At 36.6% G+C, this 18,619-nt stretch overlaps 1 protein-coding gene and 5 long non-coding RNA genes across 7 annotated transcripts; 3 read left to right on the top strand and 3 right to left on the bottom strand.

Annotated features, from left to right (window-relative positions):
- Positions 1–716: 716 nt before the first annotated feature.
- LOC116719519 (uncharacterized) lies at positions 717–1,067 on the bottom strand. Its single transcript, XR_004339202.1, has 2 exons — positions 965–1,067; positions 717–825 (listed from the first exon to the last, which is right to left on the bottom strand). It is a non-coding gene; the product is annotated as an uncharacterized LOC116719519 (long non-coding RNA).
- Positions 1,068–1,169: 102 nt separating this feature from the next.
- Positions 1,170–1,656, bottom strand: LOC116719518 (uncharacterized). The gene is made up of 3 exons (XR_004339201.1): positions 1,545–1,656; positions 1,339–1,412; positions 1,170–1,225 (listed from the first exon to the last, which is right to left on the bottom strand). It is a non-coding gene; the product is annotated as an uncharacterized LOC116719518 (long non-coding RNA).
- A 1,286-nt stretch (positions 1,657–2,942) lies between these two features.
- LOC116720615 (uncharacterized) lies at positions 2,943–3,846 on the top strand. Its single transcript, XR_004339429.1, has 4 exons — positions 2,943–3,090; positions 3,392–3,430; positions 3,545–3,647; positions 3,742–3,846. It is a non-coding gene; the product is annotated as an uncharacterized LOC116720615 (long non-coding RNA).
- A 2,019-nt stretch (positions 3,847–5,865) lies between these two features.
- On the bottom strand, positions 5,866–15,924 carry LOC116720789 (uncharacterized). The gene is made up of 5 exons (XR_004339459.1): positions 15,907–15,924; positions 6,864–6,946; positions 6,704–6,777; positions 6,222–6,266; positions 5,866–6,113 (listed from the first exon to the last, which is right to left on the bottom strand). It is a non-coding gene; the product is annotated as an uncharacterized LOC116720789 (long non-coding RNA).
- LOC116720790 (uncharacterized) lies at positions 12,128–13,572 on the top strand. The gene is made up of 3 exons (XR_004339460.1): positions 12,128–12,379; positions 12,494–12,541; positions 12,653–13,572. It is a non-coding gene; the product is annotated as an uncharacterized LOC116720790 (long non-coding RNA).
- On the top strand, positions 14,990–17,297 carry ambn (ameloblastin). Of its 2 annotated transcripts, none has more exons than XM_032564214.1 (8): positions 14,990–15,152; positions 15,241–15,405; positions 15,478–15,609; positions 15,730–15,786; positions 16,243–16,392; positions 16,497–16,532; positions 16,641–16,679; positions 16,816–17,297. In XM_032564214.1, exons 1-8 carry the CDS (start codon positions 15,099–15,101, stop codon positions 17,122–17,124), a joined length of 942 nt encoding a protein of 313 aa, XP_032420105.1. In that variant the 5' UTR covers positions 14,990–15,098; the 3' UTR covers positions 17,125–17,297. The 2 variants fall into 2 exon arrangements, with proteins under 2 accessions (XP_032420105.1, XP_032420104.1); XM_032564213.1 differs by having other exon boundaries at positions 15,241–15,423.
- The last annotated feature ends 1,322 nt before the right edge of the window (positions 17,298–18,619 follow it).

Here is an 18,619-nt window from a genome sequence, read left to right as displayed (position 1 = left end):
GAAAAGGGTAGAGTGCCTTCTCCTGGTCGGGGATGGTGTCTTGCCCCAAGTGGAGGAGTTCAAGCATCATGGGATCTTGTTCACGAATGAGGGAAGGAAGGAGATGGAGATCGACAGCCGGATTGGTGCAGCATCTGCCGTGAAGCTGGCGCTATACCAGTCCGTCTTGGTGAAGAGAGAGCTGAGTCAAAAAGCGGAGCTCTAGATTTACTGGTTGATCTACGTTCCCACTCTCATCTATGGTCATGAGCTTTGGGTCATGACCAAAAGAACGAGATCATGGATACAAGCGGCCGAAATGGGTTTTCTCCATAGGGTGTCTGGGCTCTCCCTTAGAGATTGGTTGAGAAGCTCAGTCATCCAGGAGGGACTCAGAGTAGAGACGCTGCTCCTTCACGTCGAGAGGAGCCAGTTGAGGTGGCTCGGGCATCTGGTCAGGATGCCTCCTAGACGCCCGCCTGGTGCGGTGTTCTGGGCACGTCCCACCAAGAGGAAGCCCCAGGGAAGACCCAGGACATGCTGGAGGGACTATGTCTCTCTGCTGGTCTGGGAACGCCTTGGGATTCCCCCGGAGGAGCCGGAACAAGTGGCTGGGGAGAGGGAAGTCTGGGCCTCCCTTCTGAAGCTGCTACCCCTGCGACCCGACCCCGGATAAAACGGAAGAAAATGGATGGATGGATGGATGGATGCAAAATATAATGAAAGACAACATAGCAAAAGTTTGCACTGAACATGTTTATTTTTAGTCAAAACTTGGTGAAGAATGATATTTGTCCAATTGTTGAGTGAATAGAAGGCATCTGGTTAAAACAGCAGCCACAGAATCTGAAATGAGACGAGAAAATAATACAGTTATAGATTCTCTGTAAAACTCAACAACTTCCTAAAAACAGACTAAGTTAAATATCAATGATTATTTGCAGCAATATTGTCAAAAAACTATTTTTCTGTGTTTTTCACTCACTTGATCATTACTGATTGAGTAGTTGTCGGAGCAGGGCCAGGAGCTGGGTCAGAGTTAATGAAGCTGTAGTTGCTCCTGCGACCGTAGTCGTGGTCGTGGTTTTCTTTAAGGAAATTAAGGGAGATTACAAGTAGCAGAGGATTTTTTCAATACTGATACAGTAACTTATGCTCAGGTTTAATCTAAAGGTTAGGCAGAGAGAACACTCACCTCTCTGGAGTTAGAACCAGAGCTTGAACGAGCAAAACGCTGTTCTTCCATCTGCACAAGGTTTGACATTACATGCAGTAAACTTTTTCACAATAATAGTAATAATATCTATATACCATATATACTCATTGATATCATCTTAAACATGATAATATTATACTTACAGTTTCAGCCACAATGAGGCTCAGGAGGCATCCAAGAATAAGTGCTACCTTCAGCATGGTTGCAGTGATTTTACCTGTTAGAACAGAAGATCAAAATTACTTTCTGAACAACATGTTCAAGAACAAGTTAGTAGAATACAGCAGTGAAGAAATTCACTGTACAAATACCAAAACAATAATCTAAATAAAGCAAGAAGTCATCACACCTTCAGTAGGTTTTCTCAGAGACAAGAGAAGAGGATGTAGTGTTGCTCTTTGGATGTTGAGCTTCTCTTTTATACCTTTACAGATGCAGAATTGTTGCAAAACTGTGATTGCAATTTTCCTATGCTTCAAGGTGTGGCTGAGAATTAGTGATTTTAAGTTATTCAATTGTGGACAAATATCACTAATAACATTCAGGTTTAACTGCATTTGAGTGTCTAAATAACATTGTGAAAACCTGTTGAAAGAACCAGTGATTACAACAGTTACAGCTTATTGTTGGTGCACCGCAAGAGACACAGCAGCTGATTTTCAACATCACTAAGTTTTATGACTGAGGTGTATATTAAAATAGATGTAGAGAGCTTCCTCTGTGGAAACTGTCAGGTTTTTATGAGAATAATAATCATAACACAGAGTGGCTTGTCAAAAAAAAAACATTGTCTTACTCTTTCTTTTGCTTTGTTTATGTGTATAAACACATAAATTTGCTTATTCAGATTTAAAATTCAGCCACTTTGTTGTTGATAAAGTTCATAAGTGATTTTATTTAATTATGTTTTATTGATGAATTATTTTTAGATAGTGGTCAGATTTTTAGATGTCTTACAGATAACTTAACCCAACACCTCATCACAGCTTTTTCATGTTTTTAATATTTGTTTTTAAAAATAATCTGTAATAATTTCAAGATATTTATGAAAATCAAAATACTTTAACACGCCACATCTTCTATTTAAATTAACTTTTAGAATTGTCTCTTTGCATAGATTCCCTGTTAATCATACATTACATCAAGACATTATTATACATTGATGCAGAACGAATAACTCTGTTCCAAATATGCATCTACTAATGTTTTGCAGGTTTCACATTTTCAGAATAGTTTTTTTGTAAGGTTTATAATGTTGAGTTCTACCTTGAAAGTTAATTACTATATAAAATATCCTTCTACATGCCTGTGTGCAAATCTTTTCACTGGTTAAGTCACAGCATTAACTTATTTCCTAAAACATGACATGACAAGCAGAATGCAGGCTTCACTGGGTGTTGTGAAACAAAACTACTAAGTCACATAATTTGTTTTTAAGAAAATTGTGATATCAAGGTTTTGTAACTTTTTACCAAGGAGTGTCATAACTGGATCACATATTCTCCTGAAACTAAAATTATTATATATTTTTTTATCTTACATCTCATGGCTTAACACTTGCAAAGTGAGAAATTATACTAGTGCAACATATTAATTAACTATAATGAAAGTGTCCTCATTGATCCTTTGACTTACGTATAACTGTTTTGGTATTAAGGAGTTAATGTAGATTTCAAAGATTTGATTTACCAATGTATTTGCTCCTACAAAGGTATAAAAGGAAAGATCATTCGGATCAACAACCAACGATCTTCCAATTCGTTCTCTTATTTTCTCCTTCTTGAATTAGAATATATCTGTACTTATTTATTTCTCTGTCAGGAACAATGACTGCAACCATGTTGAAGGTAGTCATTTTTCTTGCATGCCTGCTGAGTCTAATTGTGGCTGTGCCTGTAAGTATAAAATTATTATATTCAATTAAACTAGCAGCGATCACATCTTTGTTATCATTTTTGTTCTAATAAAGTATAAAGCAGGTGTTAAACCTACAAATTGCGCAGGAGAGTTTTGCATGCTTTGACTCTGTTGGAGTGACTGCTTTCTCTTGCTTACTTTTAACCCATTTCTCATTATCACTGAATGCTTAGAAATAGTATAATATAATAATATAATTATTAATAAATATTAATAATTATAGTGTTTGTCGGTTATCGTGTTATTGTTGTAATAAAGCAGAATATGTTCAACCTACAGATGGAGCATCAGCGCTTTGCCCGTTCTGACTCTGATGAGGTGAGGACTTTCTCTGCTTTACGTTTAAAACAATCTTGAACATAAGTTACTGTATCATCACAGAGAAAAGCCTCAGTTGTGTGTATCCTGATAATCTTCTTGATTTCCTTAAAGACAAGCTCAACTTCTCTCTCGCTGACCAACCTCATCACTCTTCTACAAGCAATTATAGCTGCAACTGCAGCATAAAGCCTGGAATGTTAACAGTGACCAGTCAGTGAGTGACCTATTGTTTGAAGTAGTCGATGTTAAACTTGTTTCTGATGAGGTGGTTGAGTTTTATGTGACTATTTCACCTCTTCTCATTTCAGGTTCCAAACCAGCATTTCTGACTAGAAAGGTTTTTCACTCAACATTCAGGAAAACATTTTTTCCCTCTGCTTGTTGGCATGACAAATAAACCTTAAGAATGAAAATCCTCTCTGTGCTGTTATTTCTTAATAATCATCCACCCATCCAGTCTGATATGGTGAGCAGAGCTGGTGCTTTTCTCCAGCAGTCAAGAGGCAGAGTGCGCCCTGTACAGGTCACCATTTATCTCTTAATAAATCATACATGACAATATTGTCCTTTTATTGTTACTTCTCACTCCATTTTTAGCACATGTATTCAGTGTATAAGAATTAGTGAAAATCTCATCTAATCTCATCCATCATCCATCTATCCATCCATCCATCTGACCATTGGGTTTGGAGGTCCAGCTCCTGTCACTGTCATGTTCCGTGTTTTTCTGTGTGTTTATTTCGAGTTTTCTGTGTCTCTGTGTCTCCGTGTTGTCCTGTTCTCCCCTCGATTACTCCCAGGTGTTTCTCGTTCCCTATTTACCCCCTGTGTCACCTGTGTGTCTGTGTCTTTGTCGGGTCCTTGTCTAATGTGCGCTCAGTCCTTCGTGTTGTCCAGTCGTTTTATCAGTTGCTACCGGCGTTGAGCCCTGGCTTCTGCTCAGTCATGCTGCCTGATTTTCTGGATTATGTTGGACTGTTTTCACCATTAAAATATCATTTTCCTGCTATAGCTGGTTCCATCGCGTCTGCCTCACCACCTCAAACCACCTACTCCTGACAGTCACTTTATCAATGATACATATTTGTATCTTCTTCTTAGTGTCTGATCTCAGATCATCTTAAAGTTTCCTTGGTTTATCTCAGTACAGATTACCAAATATATTTCTATATGCTAAACAATGAGAGAAGATTGAGAAAAGGATTTTGTTTTACCTTTTGTTTGTTGGAGGTGTGCTGAAGTTATTTGGTGGAATTAGCATATTACTTGTGCCAAATATTACACCAAAACTCAATACAATAGTTTGCCAGAATCCTTGTCTATTGCATGATAAATCCATTCCACAATATGTATATAAGTAAATGTACATAAATCTTTTTCTAGCACATGTGAGCTGAATGCTTATGCTATATTTTGGTTGCCACGGCAGACTCAAAATGTCTAGAACTTGCACAAATAAAGAAGTCCATATGTTTAATGTGATTGGAAACAGGCACACATGGACATGTCTGCACACTCTGTTCTCAATTATTGGCTAATGTATGCTGGAGTACATTTTAATCACGTGGACATGTTTTTGCTTTCTGATTCAAAAAGATTTACATTGTCAATGTAAATCTAAAAGTCAAGACTTAGTTGTGGGGACCACAGGCAAGACTCAGCCCTTTGTGGATGGATACTTGCCTTCTCTTGCTCTCTTTTTTAACAGAAATAGTTAATATATTGCAGATTAGCTTAGTTTTACTGCTGAAACATGGTGCTTAATTTAGTTAATAACAGTAAAAACACTATTGGACCACTCTTGATGTTTTGTTCCTTAAAAACAATAAAAAACTAATTAGTAAACAATGTATGAAATGACATGGTACTGTGAAAATATTTCAGCTGGACTAGCAAGTGATTTTCAGAGAAGTGTGGTCTCACTCGTCAGTTGTGCAGTTTAAGAGGCTGCACTTGTGAATTTTTGTTGAGTCGATTATTCATGTGGTCAAATGGACAATCAGGGATTATCAGCCTTTAGTTTGACTCTCTAGCAACATACAGGTTTCCATTCTCAGGAAAAGGTACTACTGAGGGTTGTTTAGCACTTGTGCTATTCACTGATACAAACTCTGGCAGATGAAATGAAATATTATTAAACTAAGAAAAAGTTCCCCTTTGGTTCTTCATCTTGTCATCCATTCACAGTCACAAACAGGGAGGTTTAAAGTAAATTATTCATGAAAATGTGTTTTAAGATTCTCCATATTGTCACCTTCCTAAATAATGGCATAAGTCATTTTTTGACAAATACATATTTCAGAAAGAAAGAGGGTTTTTTACTTCTTTTTTGTCAAAATCACTTCTGGTAAAAAAAAAAACAAAAAACAAAGGCCATTGTTTAGGAAGGTGACAATATGAATATATTCAGAGTCTGCAAAGAAAGAAAAGAGTTGTCACAGGATTTTTTTTTCTTTGCTAAACTTTATTGAGCATGACTGATAATCAGTATTTAAAACTGAAAAAGAAAAAGAAGATAACTTTCTCAGCAATACATGACAAATTTGCTGATGTTCAAGACTCCATCTTATGTAGTAGCAGCTGCTGTTGTAGGTGCTTTTGTAGTTGTTGTAGTTGTGGTAGTGGTGGCAAGAAGCTTGGCAAGCAGGGATAGCAGGGTGGACAAGTTGTTTGTTGAGACCTGTAAGAAAATCATACAGATAGTTAGAAATTTAGCAAAACTGTGCATCAGTTATACAGTAGATGCTGTTGATATGTGGTTTATTACAGAGACAAGAAATATTCTCACCTCATTGGAGTTCGATCTAGAGCGAGCAAATCGCTGGTCCTCCATCTGAAAAAAATATTTATTTGCCTTTGTTTACTTTTCAACAGAAAAAGTAATGTAAAAAATAATTCATATCCCTCTTAATAAAAATCAAATCAAACTCTTTATAATTGCTGATCAACATTTCTATTCTACAATTTTTCTTTTTTCACATTTTTCACTCTAATTTCTAATCTAATCCCTTCACAGATTTTCTGTCATATTGAACTTGGGTTTATTCCTACTCCAAACCATGGATGTTTCTTGCAGAGGTAACATTTAAAAATTACTTTAGAACAAACATGTCAGAGGTTTGCAACAAGAAATTACACTTGTATAATGACTGAAATCTGAGTTCATGCAGTCTTCAATGCAAAGTAAATGCAGGCAAAACTACATATTTATACTTCTTTGCACATTTTTTAAGTCCACTTAAAAAAATTGCTTATAATTTTGTCACTTACTGGTGCAGCCACAATGAGGCTCAGGAGGCATCCAAGGATAAGTGCTACCTTCAGCATGGCTGCAGTGATTTCAGCTGTTGGAACATAAATAAAGTCTTTATCAATAAAATAAATTGTTTCTATAGAGTAAAAGAAATGAAACATAAATTCATATAATCACCGTCTTCTCTGCTTGACTTGATAAGAAGGTTGTTGTGCTGAGCTGAAATTTGGACTCTCTTATATACAGTATCTGGATCAGAGCTGTTGGGAAATTGTCATACTTAAAAATGCAACCTGGTTGTAATGTGTGGTTAGACACAGAAACAACACCTTGACAGCTGTTTGGTGTAATAGCACAATCCAATGTTATTCTATATAATCCACAGCAGGTCCAGAAAATTACAACGCAAGATTGGTTCATTCTTGGTCCCTTAGTGTTGAAACAAATTAGTATGTTGACATCAGACCTTTGGGTTACATTTAGTGCAGGCAACACCCGGTGGAATTTGCATTTGTGCTTGTAGAAATGATCACCAGCAGCCGTCTGCTCCCATTTATTGATAAAGCTTATTAAGATACCAAGGATGATAGCAGGTTTGATCCATATTTTAGGAAAATTAAAAAACAGATTTTTGTCAAATTTCTCCAACTTTATTCAAAAAGACAAAAGATGTATAATAAGATACATTTATTGGCCAACTGATTTATCGACCAGTCGATTTCTGGGCGCCAATTTCCTTAATTTTGGGGTATTGTGATTGGCCGATACTTACATGTGAAGACCATCTTATCTGCTGATCTTATCTTTGTCAGCAAAGGTTTAAAAATCAGCCTCTGTCCTCTTCTGCTCTGCAGTGAAAGGTGTTATTGACAGACAGACGCACCAGGTCAGGTCTGAATTTTTTGCAGTTAACAATATTCACCCCACTGTTGCCAACTCAGTGACACAACTAAATAATTATTTCATAAACTGTCTGGCATCGCTCCCTCTCCATAATTGCATTGAGATTCTAATTTCCGTTTTTTTTTTTTTTAAGTACACCATAAGTTATTTAGCCTTTTTTCATCTGGTCAACACTCCATGATCTACTTTAAATGTCCTGACAGCTTGGCTCTGCAAAAAGACATAGAGCAACAGAAATGTGCAATGATGAAAGAAAACATGTGGAAATATTAAAACCACTCATAATACCAGATGATGCAGTACTTAATACAGAGCATTTAAAGAGCTTATTAAGCTTTTCCACTAGATTTGCTTTCCAGCAATTAATCTCGAGTTCAGACAACACCTTTGAATGCTCAGTTTGTATCTTTTTTTATTTGTCAGACTATGATTTTTTTTATTTTACTTAAGGCTTTCCATGATGATTTGCTGTTCTTCTGTTATTCCAGAACAAAAAATAAATAAATAAAAATCAGTGCATCTGTAAAGTATTCACAACGCTTAACTTTTCTAACTTTTGTTATGTTCCAGTTTTATTCTAAATTGCATTGCATAAATTTCTTTCCTAGAAATTCTACACACTGCATTCTTTGACATAAGTATGTAATATAAGTAGACACATAACTGACACTTTCGATTGACTGAGAAAAAATGAGGAGGAAAAATAATGTGATTAATAGCAAAAGGTTCTGATAGATATTTAAATACTGAATTATTTGAAAAGAAAAAAGCAAAGACTTAGAATTTCACAGTTGTTCAGTCCACACAAAAACATTCAATTTTGTGAGTGTTTTTGGAAACACACAAAAACAAAACACTGTTTTTGGATCTGACAAATCCAAAAAACACAACACTGCTCTTTGGCTTAATTTTGAAATGTTCAAAGAGTTACATCGAGCACTTTTGTAAAAGATTTTTGGCAATATTTAAATTTTTTCCCTTAGCAATTTTTACAAAAAAAAAAAACAAACTTAAAAGTTTTACCTACTCCAACAAGGCTCTTTAACAAGTTTTATTTCAGCAAAACATTTTTTTGGTGCTTTTTTCCCCCTATTAAATATAAGACAACATATCACTTGTTATTTTTTACGTTTCTCTTAACTCATTTAAAAGATTATTTAATATTTTACTCACTAAACCAGTTACATGTTTTTTTAATTTGTTCAGTAGTGCCCAACTCTTTTGTGATCTTCCAAAGCATTCACGTTTCATTATTCTTTCACCTATTTCCTAACATTTCCATCTACGACTTGAAATGTTGAGCAGACAGTTTCCTAACAGTTATCATTTCCCAACATCCTGACATCCCAGGGATCTTAAATCCACCCATCTGCATGCGTATAAAAAGCTCTACCGACCAACACACCATCAGATTTGCCTTGACCTCCTCTGGGACAGATTGTGAAGAGAAGACTGTAATTGCAAATTTGTTTTATAATTATTCATTTTGTTTTCTATTTGATTTTTTCTGTCAGACATTAACTCAGTGCCTTCATGGTACTGGTTATTTTTTTTACTTATAGTAATCTTAAAATTATTATTATTTTCTTATTTTGGCAGGTAATCAGTGAAACAATGCTGAAGGTACTATTTGTGCTGGGATGCCTCCTGTGTCTCACTCTGGCTTATTCCGTAAGTGCGATATTTAAAAAGACTGAATCAATGTTCTTTTCGTTGGTGCAGCCACTACAGAAGAATTGTAAATATTTTTTATTATCTTTTTTAACAGGATGACTCGGCATCCAGCCGGGAGGAGCGCTCACCTGGGGGCCCTCATTTTGATAGGGTAAGTTTATTGTACTAATTTTACTGGAGTAGAGAAGCACTGTTACTAAACCAGAATTTGTTTCCTGAATCTGAATAAACCTGACCTTGATTTTTGTTTCAGGGCCATGGTCCTCCTCATGGTAAACCTGGCCGTCCTTGTATAACTGAGGATGTCTTTCAGCAGCTTCTTCAGATTCTGCGCACCAGTACCACCACCACTACTACTGCTGCAACTACCACTGCAGCTCCTACCACAGCAGCTCCTACTACCACGGTGGCAGCTACTACCACGGTGGCAGCTACAACATAAAGATTGTTTTCTCCCCACTAGATATGTCAAATAACATCTCCTAATTCCTCATGCTGTTTCCTCAATAAAGTACAAGTTGAATACACATGGTCTCAATGTGTTTGTGAGTGAAAAGTGAGTTAATTGACTTTTTTTCACACCCACTGTGCACATTTTTATTGAAGACAAATTTCAAATGCAAGAGATATTACATTTATAACTCAGAACTCAATGAAGTATATGGGTAATGCAGTATATGGAAGTGATGAAAATCAGTAAAACCATTTAGAAAAAATGCTGTGTTTATGTTATCAAGCAATATGCATGGCATTTAGATAAGAAAAACCCATAGAAATCCCGAATCAAATGTTTTTGTGTTGATTTGTTGATATTAATATAAGACTTGTTCATATTTTTTCCCCTCTACATATTTTTCATCTCTTTCTTCTCACAGTCGGAATTAAGAGTGGGTTCAAGAACTTACAACAAAACAGAGGCAGAAATAAGGAACTGGTTGGTGCATTTAAACACAGCTAGCTTTACTGTACTTCAGTTTAATGTGCTGTCTGTGTGATATGTGCTATGGAAGCTGAGGTTACCGACTGGGTGGCGTAGCAGGAGGATAAGGGCTCAGCAGAAAACATGGCAGCATAATGGCTGAACAAACTTTTTTGCTGTTTAGTAGAGAAATTTACTCTGCTGAATATGGATTTGTGGTTCACCTCTAAGCTAAAACTGGAATCCACACTGGAAACAGATGGGATTCTGCTTCAAGATCAGAAGATGTTCCAAATGCTGATCTGATGATGAATAGTCAAACTATTCCTTGAGGTTTAGTTTAGTCTAGTTTAGGTAGAATTTTATTAATCCCTCTGGAAAGTTCCTCTGGGAAATTCAATTTCCAGCAGCAGTAGTATAATTTGTCTCAGTATAAATTATATTGTAGAAAAACAGCCCAGTGGTGAATAATAAAACTTGTCCCATTATGCTATGGGAATGCTTTTCTTCACCAGGGCCAGGGAAGCGGGTCATCTTTACTTGTAAAATATTTTGAAAACTGTCTATCGTCTTTCTTTCTCTTCACCATCATTATTCTGCATGTGTTGGTAAGTTCAATAAAATCATAATAAATTAAATTAAAGTAACTACCTATGGCATAATAATGTTCAAGAAAAAGTCCAAGGAGTTTAAATATATTTGCAAGGCACTTTATTTTTTCCACGTTGTTTTGTTCTTGTTTCTGAAGACGTTTGCTCAGGAATAAAATGAAATAACATAAATGTCTTTTATCATGTAATGTGTACGGTAATTCGAATTTGAACAGAAGCTTTAAAATATACATTGTCTTTCATTTTATGTTAGCAAGTTGTTGAGCTACATCTGAGAAACAACTAAAAATAAATGTAATTTTAGGGTTCTCATGAAAGTGCAACCATCCAAAGTTGGTTTGTTAGGTGTGTTTAAATTCAAGGATGTTTTAAGCATCAAGAGAACAGATGGCAGCCTTATGTTTGCAATATATTACAATGAAAATAAGTTACAAAATACAAAAGTCACATGCAAATAACTCATTCATAAAGTAATAAAAACATCTGTTGTAAATGTGTCAAAACTTAGTTTAGATAAAAGGTATATTGATGGAATTTGTGCAGTGCTGTTCTAGTCATACTAATCACTCAAAGCCCTTTACACCAAAATATTTCACCTTGCTCAGAGGCACATCAACATGTGGCAGGAGGAGGCTGGAATTGACCCCACAGCTTTCCAGTTGAAAGAAAATATTCTACACATGCAGGTCGAGTCAAGTTTTACCCAAAGGCAAAAACCCCTATACGTTTTGTAAAAAATAAGATAAAAACGACTTAACACCCATGCATTATCTTACTTACTTCAAACCATAAACCTGTGCAGGCAATTAAAAAACTCTGACTTTACTGTAGGGGACACAGATATGTCATGATAGATATTATTACGCCAAGGTAATGAGAGCCTCTCAGACAAAAAAATCCCAGAAACATTTGCAACAGTGTGTCATATTTATTACCTGCAATAGAAAAAAAATATAGACTAAGTCCAACATGTATACATCCATAAACAAGATAATTATAATGTTAGGAAAGAACAGAGCCAGCACTGTTTTCAGGGAGCTCTAAGCAACAAACACAACTGTTTCGCAAGTATGGAGTCGTTATGAAAGAAATGAGCGGCTCCAGACTTTAAAAGAAGAAACTAAGAATTCTTCTCTGATAAAAAAAGTTCCTGTTATGCAAACATTAAACGTTGAAACCTGAAACATTTCTTTGAAGATGGATTTTATCTGCCTGTGTTTGTGCACATTCTCACACATCCACTCAGATGCATAACAGGATGTGGACATTTAATCTTATAAAAACCCAGCCCAACCCTAAAGCCGAAACTCTGTTCACACCTCTGTTGGTTTTGCTTGAGGCTGACACATCAGAGATGAGGTAACACCTGTGAAGTTTTCAGGCAATGTCGACACAGGAGAGCTGTTTAAAAGCTAATTGGGTTTCTTAAGGCACCCATATGCAGACTGAGTTGATGAGCGTGATCTTTTATTCATCATTAAGCTTTTTATTCTCGAGCCCGACTGTGATACGGAGACTAAGACAGCATGAAGTCCAGGATGGTGTGTTTTCTGATGATTATTCTTTGCATCAGTGCCCATGCAACTGTAAGTACAAAACTGTTAGGCACTGCTTTGTTTACTTGAAGTTGTGCAAACTATTGAACATTTTTCTGTTATATGTTAAAGTGAAATAATTCTTCTCTTTGTGAATTTTTGAAGAGGTGCCATGGTAAGCACGGTACTAGCAGTGAGTCGGACAGTAAAGAGGTAATTAATATTATAATAATAACTTTTTATTTTGATCATTTTTAGTATTTATCAGTATTGTCTAAATTTCTTTCCTGTTTTTGTTTGTTTGTTTGTTTGTTTTTGCTTCAGAGGAACTCAGTAGACCTGCCTTCACTTATCTGCACTCTGTTTCCGACTCTGTGTTCACAAACGACTACAACGACAACAACAACAACAAAAGCCACAACGACAACAAAGGCAATCACGACTTCGGTCACCCCCCGAGGAGATATTTGATAAGCTACAGCCTCTAAAATGAATCCAACACGAGCAATATTTAGAAAGATGGGAAGAATTTATTTACTTTGATTTGCAATAAGATCAATAAAATGGTGTTTTATTTTGGTGAGGCCATTGGCAAAACCAGAATCGAATGGCTTATATAAAAACGAATGTATTAGTTTGAACTAGCTACAATTTCATTGTTTCTTGTGCCTCCTTTCCATTCCTATTATATTTTGCTGATTGCACTTATTTTAACTATCACACTTTTTGTTTGTATTTCCATGTAAAGTCTTGATAACGTTTGTCCATATGGTGAAAAAAATCATATGGAGACTGGACCCACCAACGAGAAGACTCTGACAACACACCAGTGTAACATCCACTCAGTAAACTCACACAGACAAGCCTGAATGCTGACTGCTTAAGAAAAGGGATGAGTGTAAGCTGCTAAAAGCCAGACTCTGCCAAGTCTGTCATACTGCTCTCCTGAATCACCCTCCTGACCAACACGCACTGCTGATACCAAAGACTTTGACTGAAATACATTGTGTGTTTTTTTCTAATCAATTACTTTGTGTTTGATGTAATTTGATGTGCCTAAACACTGTATTATCAAAAAATCTGATTTTGAATGTACTTTTTCTCTATTTTTTTTAATCTTCATAATTTTTCTGAACTCATATTTCTTTTTACTTATGACTGTGTACTGACTGATCTTTTGTGTGCTGCAGGTGAAGTGTTATGGTTCTAATAAAATATAATAAAATGGACAAGATATTTGCCAAGATAAAATTTAGTTATAGTTTTTATATGAATCAATATGAACATTAAATGATAAATCAAATGAGAATGCTATATCCTGTGCAAGCTCTCTTAGATTTCTCAATGATCTCACTGACTACGAGTTCAAGAAGCTCCATGTTCTCTGCTCTGCTACTATGTTATGGGAGCCACATCAACAGCAAATGAAGTTTTCCAGAGATTTACAGAAACACAAGCAGTTCCTGATTATACACACTCAGTCCATCACACAGTTCCCCCATTGCGGAAATGCTAAAACAAAAACACACTAGAAGATCATAGGAGGAGTCTGACATTGTGCTTATTGACTGTCAGACATGAAAACTTAATTCACCAGATAACTTTCAACTTTTCATAATGTCCCGGACGTCATGGCTGTTATATTTTGTCACGTGTTACTTATTTGTTTGTTTGTTTATTTAATTTAAATGAATATTTCACCATTGACATAAACAAAAATTTTAAATGAAAAGTACTGTGTAGCCCACCCCTTTTCTAAAACGTCAATTCACTAAACCATAAGCGGCAAACATCAGTCAGCCATCCATATTAAACACAAAACAGGCAATGGGTATTAATAAAAAATAATAATAATATAAAAAGAAAAAAGAAATATATTTGTAATGACGCAGCACTATACTGTTTCCATATACCTCAAATAGAATGATAGAATATTATATTTTATTTTTCTAAAAAGTAAAAATTGATCCACTCTCATTGGTTTCTTTAGACAGATTTGTTCCATAAACAAAAATACAAATTTCAATTTATTAATTAATTTTTTTAAAGGTGATGTGGTATAATGTGATTCTAATATATAAATGGCATTAAATATACACAATTTTTGTGTTTAATGTACAGCGATACTTTAGCTTTTCATCATTTCTACTTCAAAGACATGAATTTAAAACTTTTAATGCTTTTGAGTGTACTTGCAATCACTGTATTGGCTCATCCGCACTTTACAGGAATTTAAAAGTCCATACACCTCATAATGAATTTATAATTGGATTTGGATGAGTCAGCCATAATTCATCCTGGTTAAGCAACTTCAGAAAGGCTAACTTTTCTCATGCTTTTTTGCGCATGTCACACACATAACATACATAATTAAGGATAATTACAGCAGTCAGACAGTGACATCAGCCACACCCACAGGTGTCCTGAGTATCAGGAAGCAACACTGTCTGAACTCTTCACTGGCTGTTTATACATTTCTATAGACGTTACACCATCATAATTGAAAGAAAACTTGCAATTCAGTTCATTCAGGAGAATTTGTGTGGTTTCCAGCTCACTGCTTCATTCACAGGAGATAATTAGGTGGATTTTGAGCTTTTCTTTCTGTGCTGTGATTGGTCATTTCAGCTTCTGACAGACGCATAAGTGTCTGCTCCTGTCCTTTCACTTTCAGTCAATTTATTTGGCTCCATGGTGACATTACTCAAACGCTTCCAGTGACTGAAAGGGAAGAACTGGGAGCAAAGGTGGCCTCACTTTGTTCGTAAAAATGTTCATCATATTTCTGCTTTCATGTTTGGCTATAATAGTACCTGCAATACCGGTAAGAAATAATAATGATAATAATAAAATGTTAGCTTATTATCAAACGCTTAATTGAACATGCTACATTTAATTATTTTCTTTAACAGGTTAGTCCAAGAACTCGTCCTCTGCAGCAGTCACAGAAGGGAGTCAATCATGGAAGTCAACCTGTTGATGCCACAATCAGGAAACCTGAGGCTCAGATGGACCCGTCTCTTCCTCACAGCTTGGACCAACCACAGCCTGGAAATCCCCAGCAGCCGGATCAACAGGCCAACAACCACCAACAGGCCAACAACCACCAACAGGCCAACAACCAACAACAGGCCAACAACCAACAACAGGCCAACAACCAACATTCATTACAGCATTACGCATTGTTTCCACAAGGGGGCAGCCCAGTGATGTTGCCCCTTCCTCAGAGTGTCGCTGGATTTCTACCACCTAACCAGCTGACCCTTGCTCAGCAGCCTCTGGTAAGAAATAAGAACGTTTACAATACAATCTGGATTGAAGACGGTTTCTGATTTTCTGCCTTCTAATTTTAAAACAATAAATCCCAATGGTGTCTGTGTTCTTTCCATTTTTCTAACTAGATTTTTCCATCGTACGGATTCATGCCTGTATTCCCCTCACCCTATAGCAATCAGCTGGTAAGATATTATTAGCAAACACACAGGTTGTGCCTTCAGCAATATCCCACACATAGTTTCAAGTATTGCATGTGCTCACCGTAGATCGAAGTTCAGAAAAAACTTCCCAGCACAACTTACTTTAACTTGAAAGATTCCCCCTGTGGGTGTCTTGAACAGTTTTCAACAGTTTAATGAAAGTTTTTTTTCCCTCTTTCAAGTGCTCTCAAAGGAAACCAGAGACAACCTCAAACTCTCTCACCAGAGACAGTGTTGTGCAAATACAGACATCTGTCTCTAAACATAATTACTGGTTGATTTATGATGCCGAGACAGCAACTAACATTATAATGCTGCAAGTGCTGATTATTTAACCTCCTAATTCAGAGCAAGGTAGTACTGTTCAAGTCTTTGTGTACTCAGTGCACAAGTCATGAACACAAATTAAATATTGCATGCATTTTCTCTCCCGCAAAGTTCTCCCCATATGGATTCCCGAAGGTTTCTGAGTCTCCCCTCCCTCAAACTCCAATAAATCAGCTCACCAACGGTCCAGTGCTGCCAGCAGAAAATGCTGCAGGGGCAGCTGCACCTTCCATGGCTGCAGCTCAACAAACACAACAACAGGTTCCTTAATTTGACATGACTGATCCCATGGAGTAATAAATATTGACTTTATTGGAAGTTAAAAGTGGAACTGCATGATCAGACTGTCAAACTCTCTTTCACAGAATCCCCCAGTCGTGTACATGCTCCAGCAACCCATGGTAGATATGAATTGGTGTTTTTATGCTTGGATGATGAAACAGTCTTTGTTGCTTCACAATTTTTGCCAGATCATTTTTCATCTCACATAAACTGTCATGGCTTTCTAGAATCCCTCACTTGGAGGTCTTAGCTCAGAGGAACTGGAGGTAAATCAGCCAAGATTTTTGTCTGACTCTCAACATGTGCAAACACTTTGTTTCAGTGAACTTGATGATCCCAAATCCTAAAATTGCTTCTCCTTCCATGTGTCTTATATTATCTATACATTATTCTCTGTTTCAGATAGCAGCAAAACTGAGCCAGCTGGGCATGTTTATGCCCACCATGCTTGCGAACCTTCCTGCTGGAGCAGCAGCTGTTCAGGCGCAGAGTCAGTTCGCCGGAATCACAAACCCAGACCAACGGGCTGCCAGACAAACTGCAGGGACCTCAGCTTCTGGAGCCCAACCATTACAGGGTCTACCTTGCTCTGGATCACAGCTGAATGTTAACAACCCGCCTGCAGGTCTGGAGAGAGCAGTGCCTAAAACTCCCACAGTCCGATCAGCGGATCGACCCAAACTCCGGCCCACACAGAGAAACCTGGCTTAAAACTGCAGCAGCTGCTAACACTTACTCATGATGTTTTAAAATATCAACTGCAAAATAAAAGGCTAGCAATTTATCACTAAGGTGTCTTTAGAATATGCCTAACATTGTTGCTATTTTTTGCCTTTAGTACGGTGTTTTTATATACAATGTTAAATAAAGAAGACAATCAGAGACTGACTCTGTCTTTCAATGCTGTCCTGTGTGCTACTATTTCATCTATCTGCTTTCATTTAATTTCCACATTACATCATTATGTCAGAATTTGATTGGGTGAACACCAATACTACTTCCATGTGTTGCAAAATTCACAAGAAGTCTTTAAAAAAGTTACTATTTATATGGAGTCCTTTATTTGCTCTTGTAGCTCCAGGTGTTTGACTCCTTTTTGAAAAGAAAAGAGAAGAAAAGAAAAGAAAAGAAAAGGTCTGTCTATAACTCCTTCCCTCAGGTAGTAGCAAGCTGTTAATACAGATCATGCCTGGTGTTTGGCAGAAGGGGGACAGATGGTTTTTACAGGATTTTCTGTAAAAAGTTTTGTCTGGTGGAATTAAAAGCCTGGGGCTTTATTAGGTAACTAGTTTTGAGAACCTTTCCTGATTTACTAACAATTTGTCATGTTAGAACCACAAAACCTCTATTTATTTTCCTGGGATTGTACATTATTGACTAATGCAAGGTGGACCCTATTTCTTAAGCAGAAAAAGGATAAATGGTCTTACTGGACTCTGTGAGATGTCAAAAGGTTTGGTTAATGTTTTCTTATGAGCTAGCTCATCTTTATCAACAACTTTATCACTGGTGAATTTCTTGTTCTTTTGTCACTAATGTTTTCTAACAAACCTGTGAGGCCTAGTTGCATTTTCATTTGGGTGTCCCAAAATAAATTGAGGAATACAAAACCTTTTCAGTTGTTTAATGGTTTACACATTAAACAATGTGCAAACCATATATTATTTTCCTTTAATGTTCCAGTTGTGCTCTACTTGTGTTTCCTACTTGTGTTTGTGCTTCAATCTCAGTCGAACCCATTAAAGGTTTTGGCTGAAATGAGACAGAATGATACATTTGTAAAGTATTGTAAATTTAAATGATCAAACTAAATACCACTTGAAACTGGCAGAGCAAATTGCTTTTTGTCTAATGAAAATTGATGTCTCATTTTTGTTAACCCAGTTTCATCTTTGGTCTCATTTTGTGAGCTGAATGTATCATTACACACCTATTTGTTAGTGGATGATAGGGCATTTACCCTCAGTAGGCCTCACCTCAAGTTTTCCTTCAGTTCCAGTCCTGGTTGGAGGTTCAACCTGTGTGGAATTTCATGATCTTCCTGCATGACTATTGGTTTGTCCCAGATACTGTGGTCTCCTCCACAGTGTGAAACCAAACAAATTAGCTTAATTGGCAACTCAGAATTTACCATAGGAGTGAATTTCAATGTGTGTGTTGGTTTGTTTAGAAAATCTCTATGGCGACTGAGCAATGGACCTGTCTG

The sequence above is a fragment of the Xiphophorus hellerii genome, chromosome 5 (assembly GCF_003331165.1).
Source record: "Xiphophorus hellerii strain 12219 chromosome 5, Xiphophorus_hellerii-4.1, whole genome shotgun sequence".
Taxonomy (NCBI): domain Eukaryota; kingdom Metazoa; phylum Chordata; class Actinopteri; order Cyprinodontiformes; family Poeciliidae; genus Xiphophorus; species Xiphophorus hellerii.
The sequence above is the reverse complement of the archived record's forward strand: the minus strand, read 5'-3'. Positions and strand labels throughout refer to the sequence as shown.

What these genes read in the sequence shown, in the direction of transcription:
- ambn (XM_032564213.1), top strand. Translation starts at nt 15,099, where the DNA reads ATGTTCATCATATTTCTGCTTTCATGTTTGGCTATAATAGTACCTGCA. An exon ending in TAATAGTACCTGCAATACCG is followed by an intron (nt 15,153 to 15,240) that starts GTAAGAAATAAT and finishes TTTCTTTAACAG; the next exon opens with GTTAGTCCAAGAACTCGTCC. An exon ending in CACCCTATAGCAATCAGCTG is followed by an intron (nt 15,787 to 16,242) that starts GTAAGATATTAT and finishes TCTCCCGCAAAG; the next exon opens with TTCTCCCCATATGGATTCCC.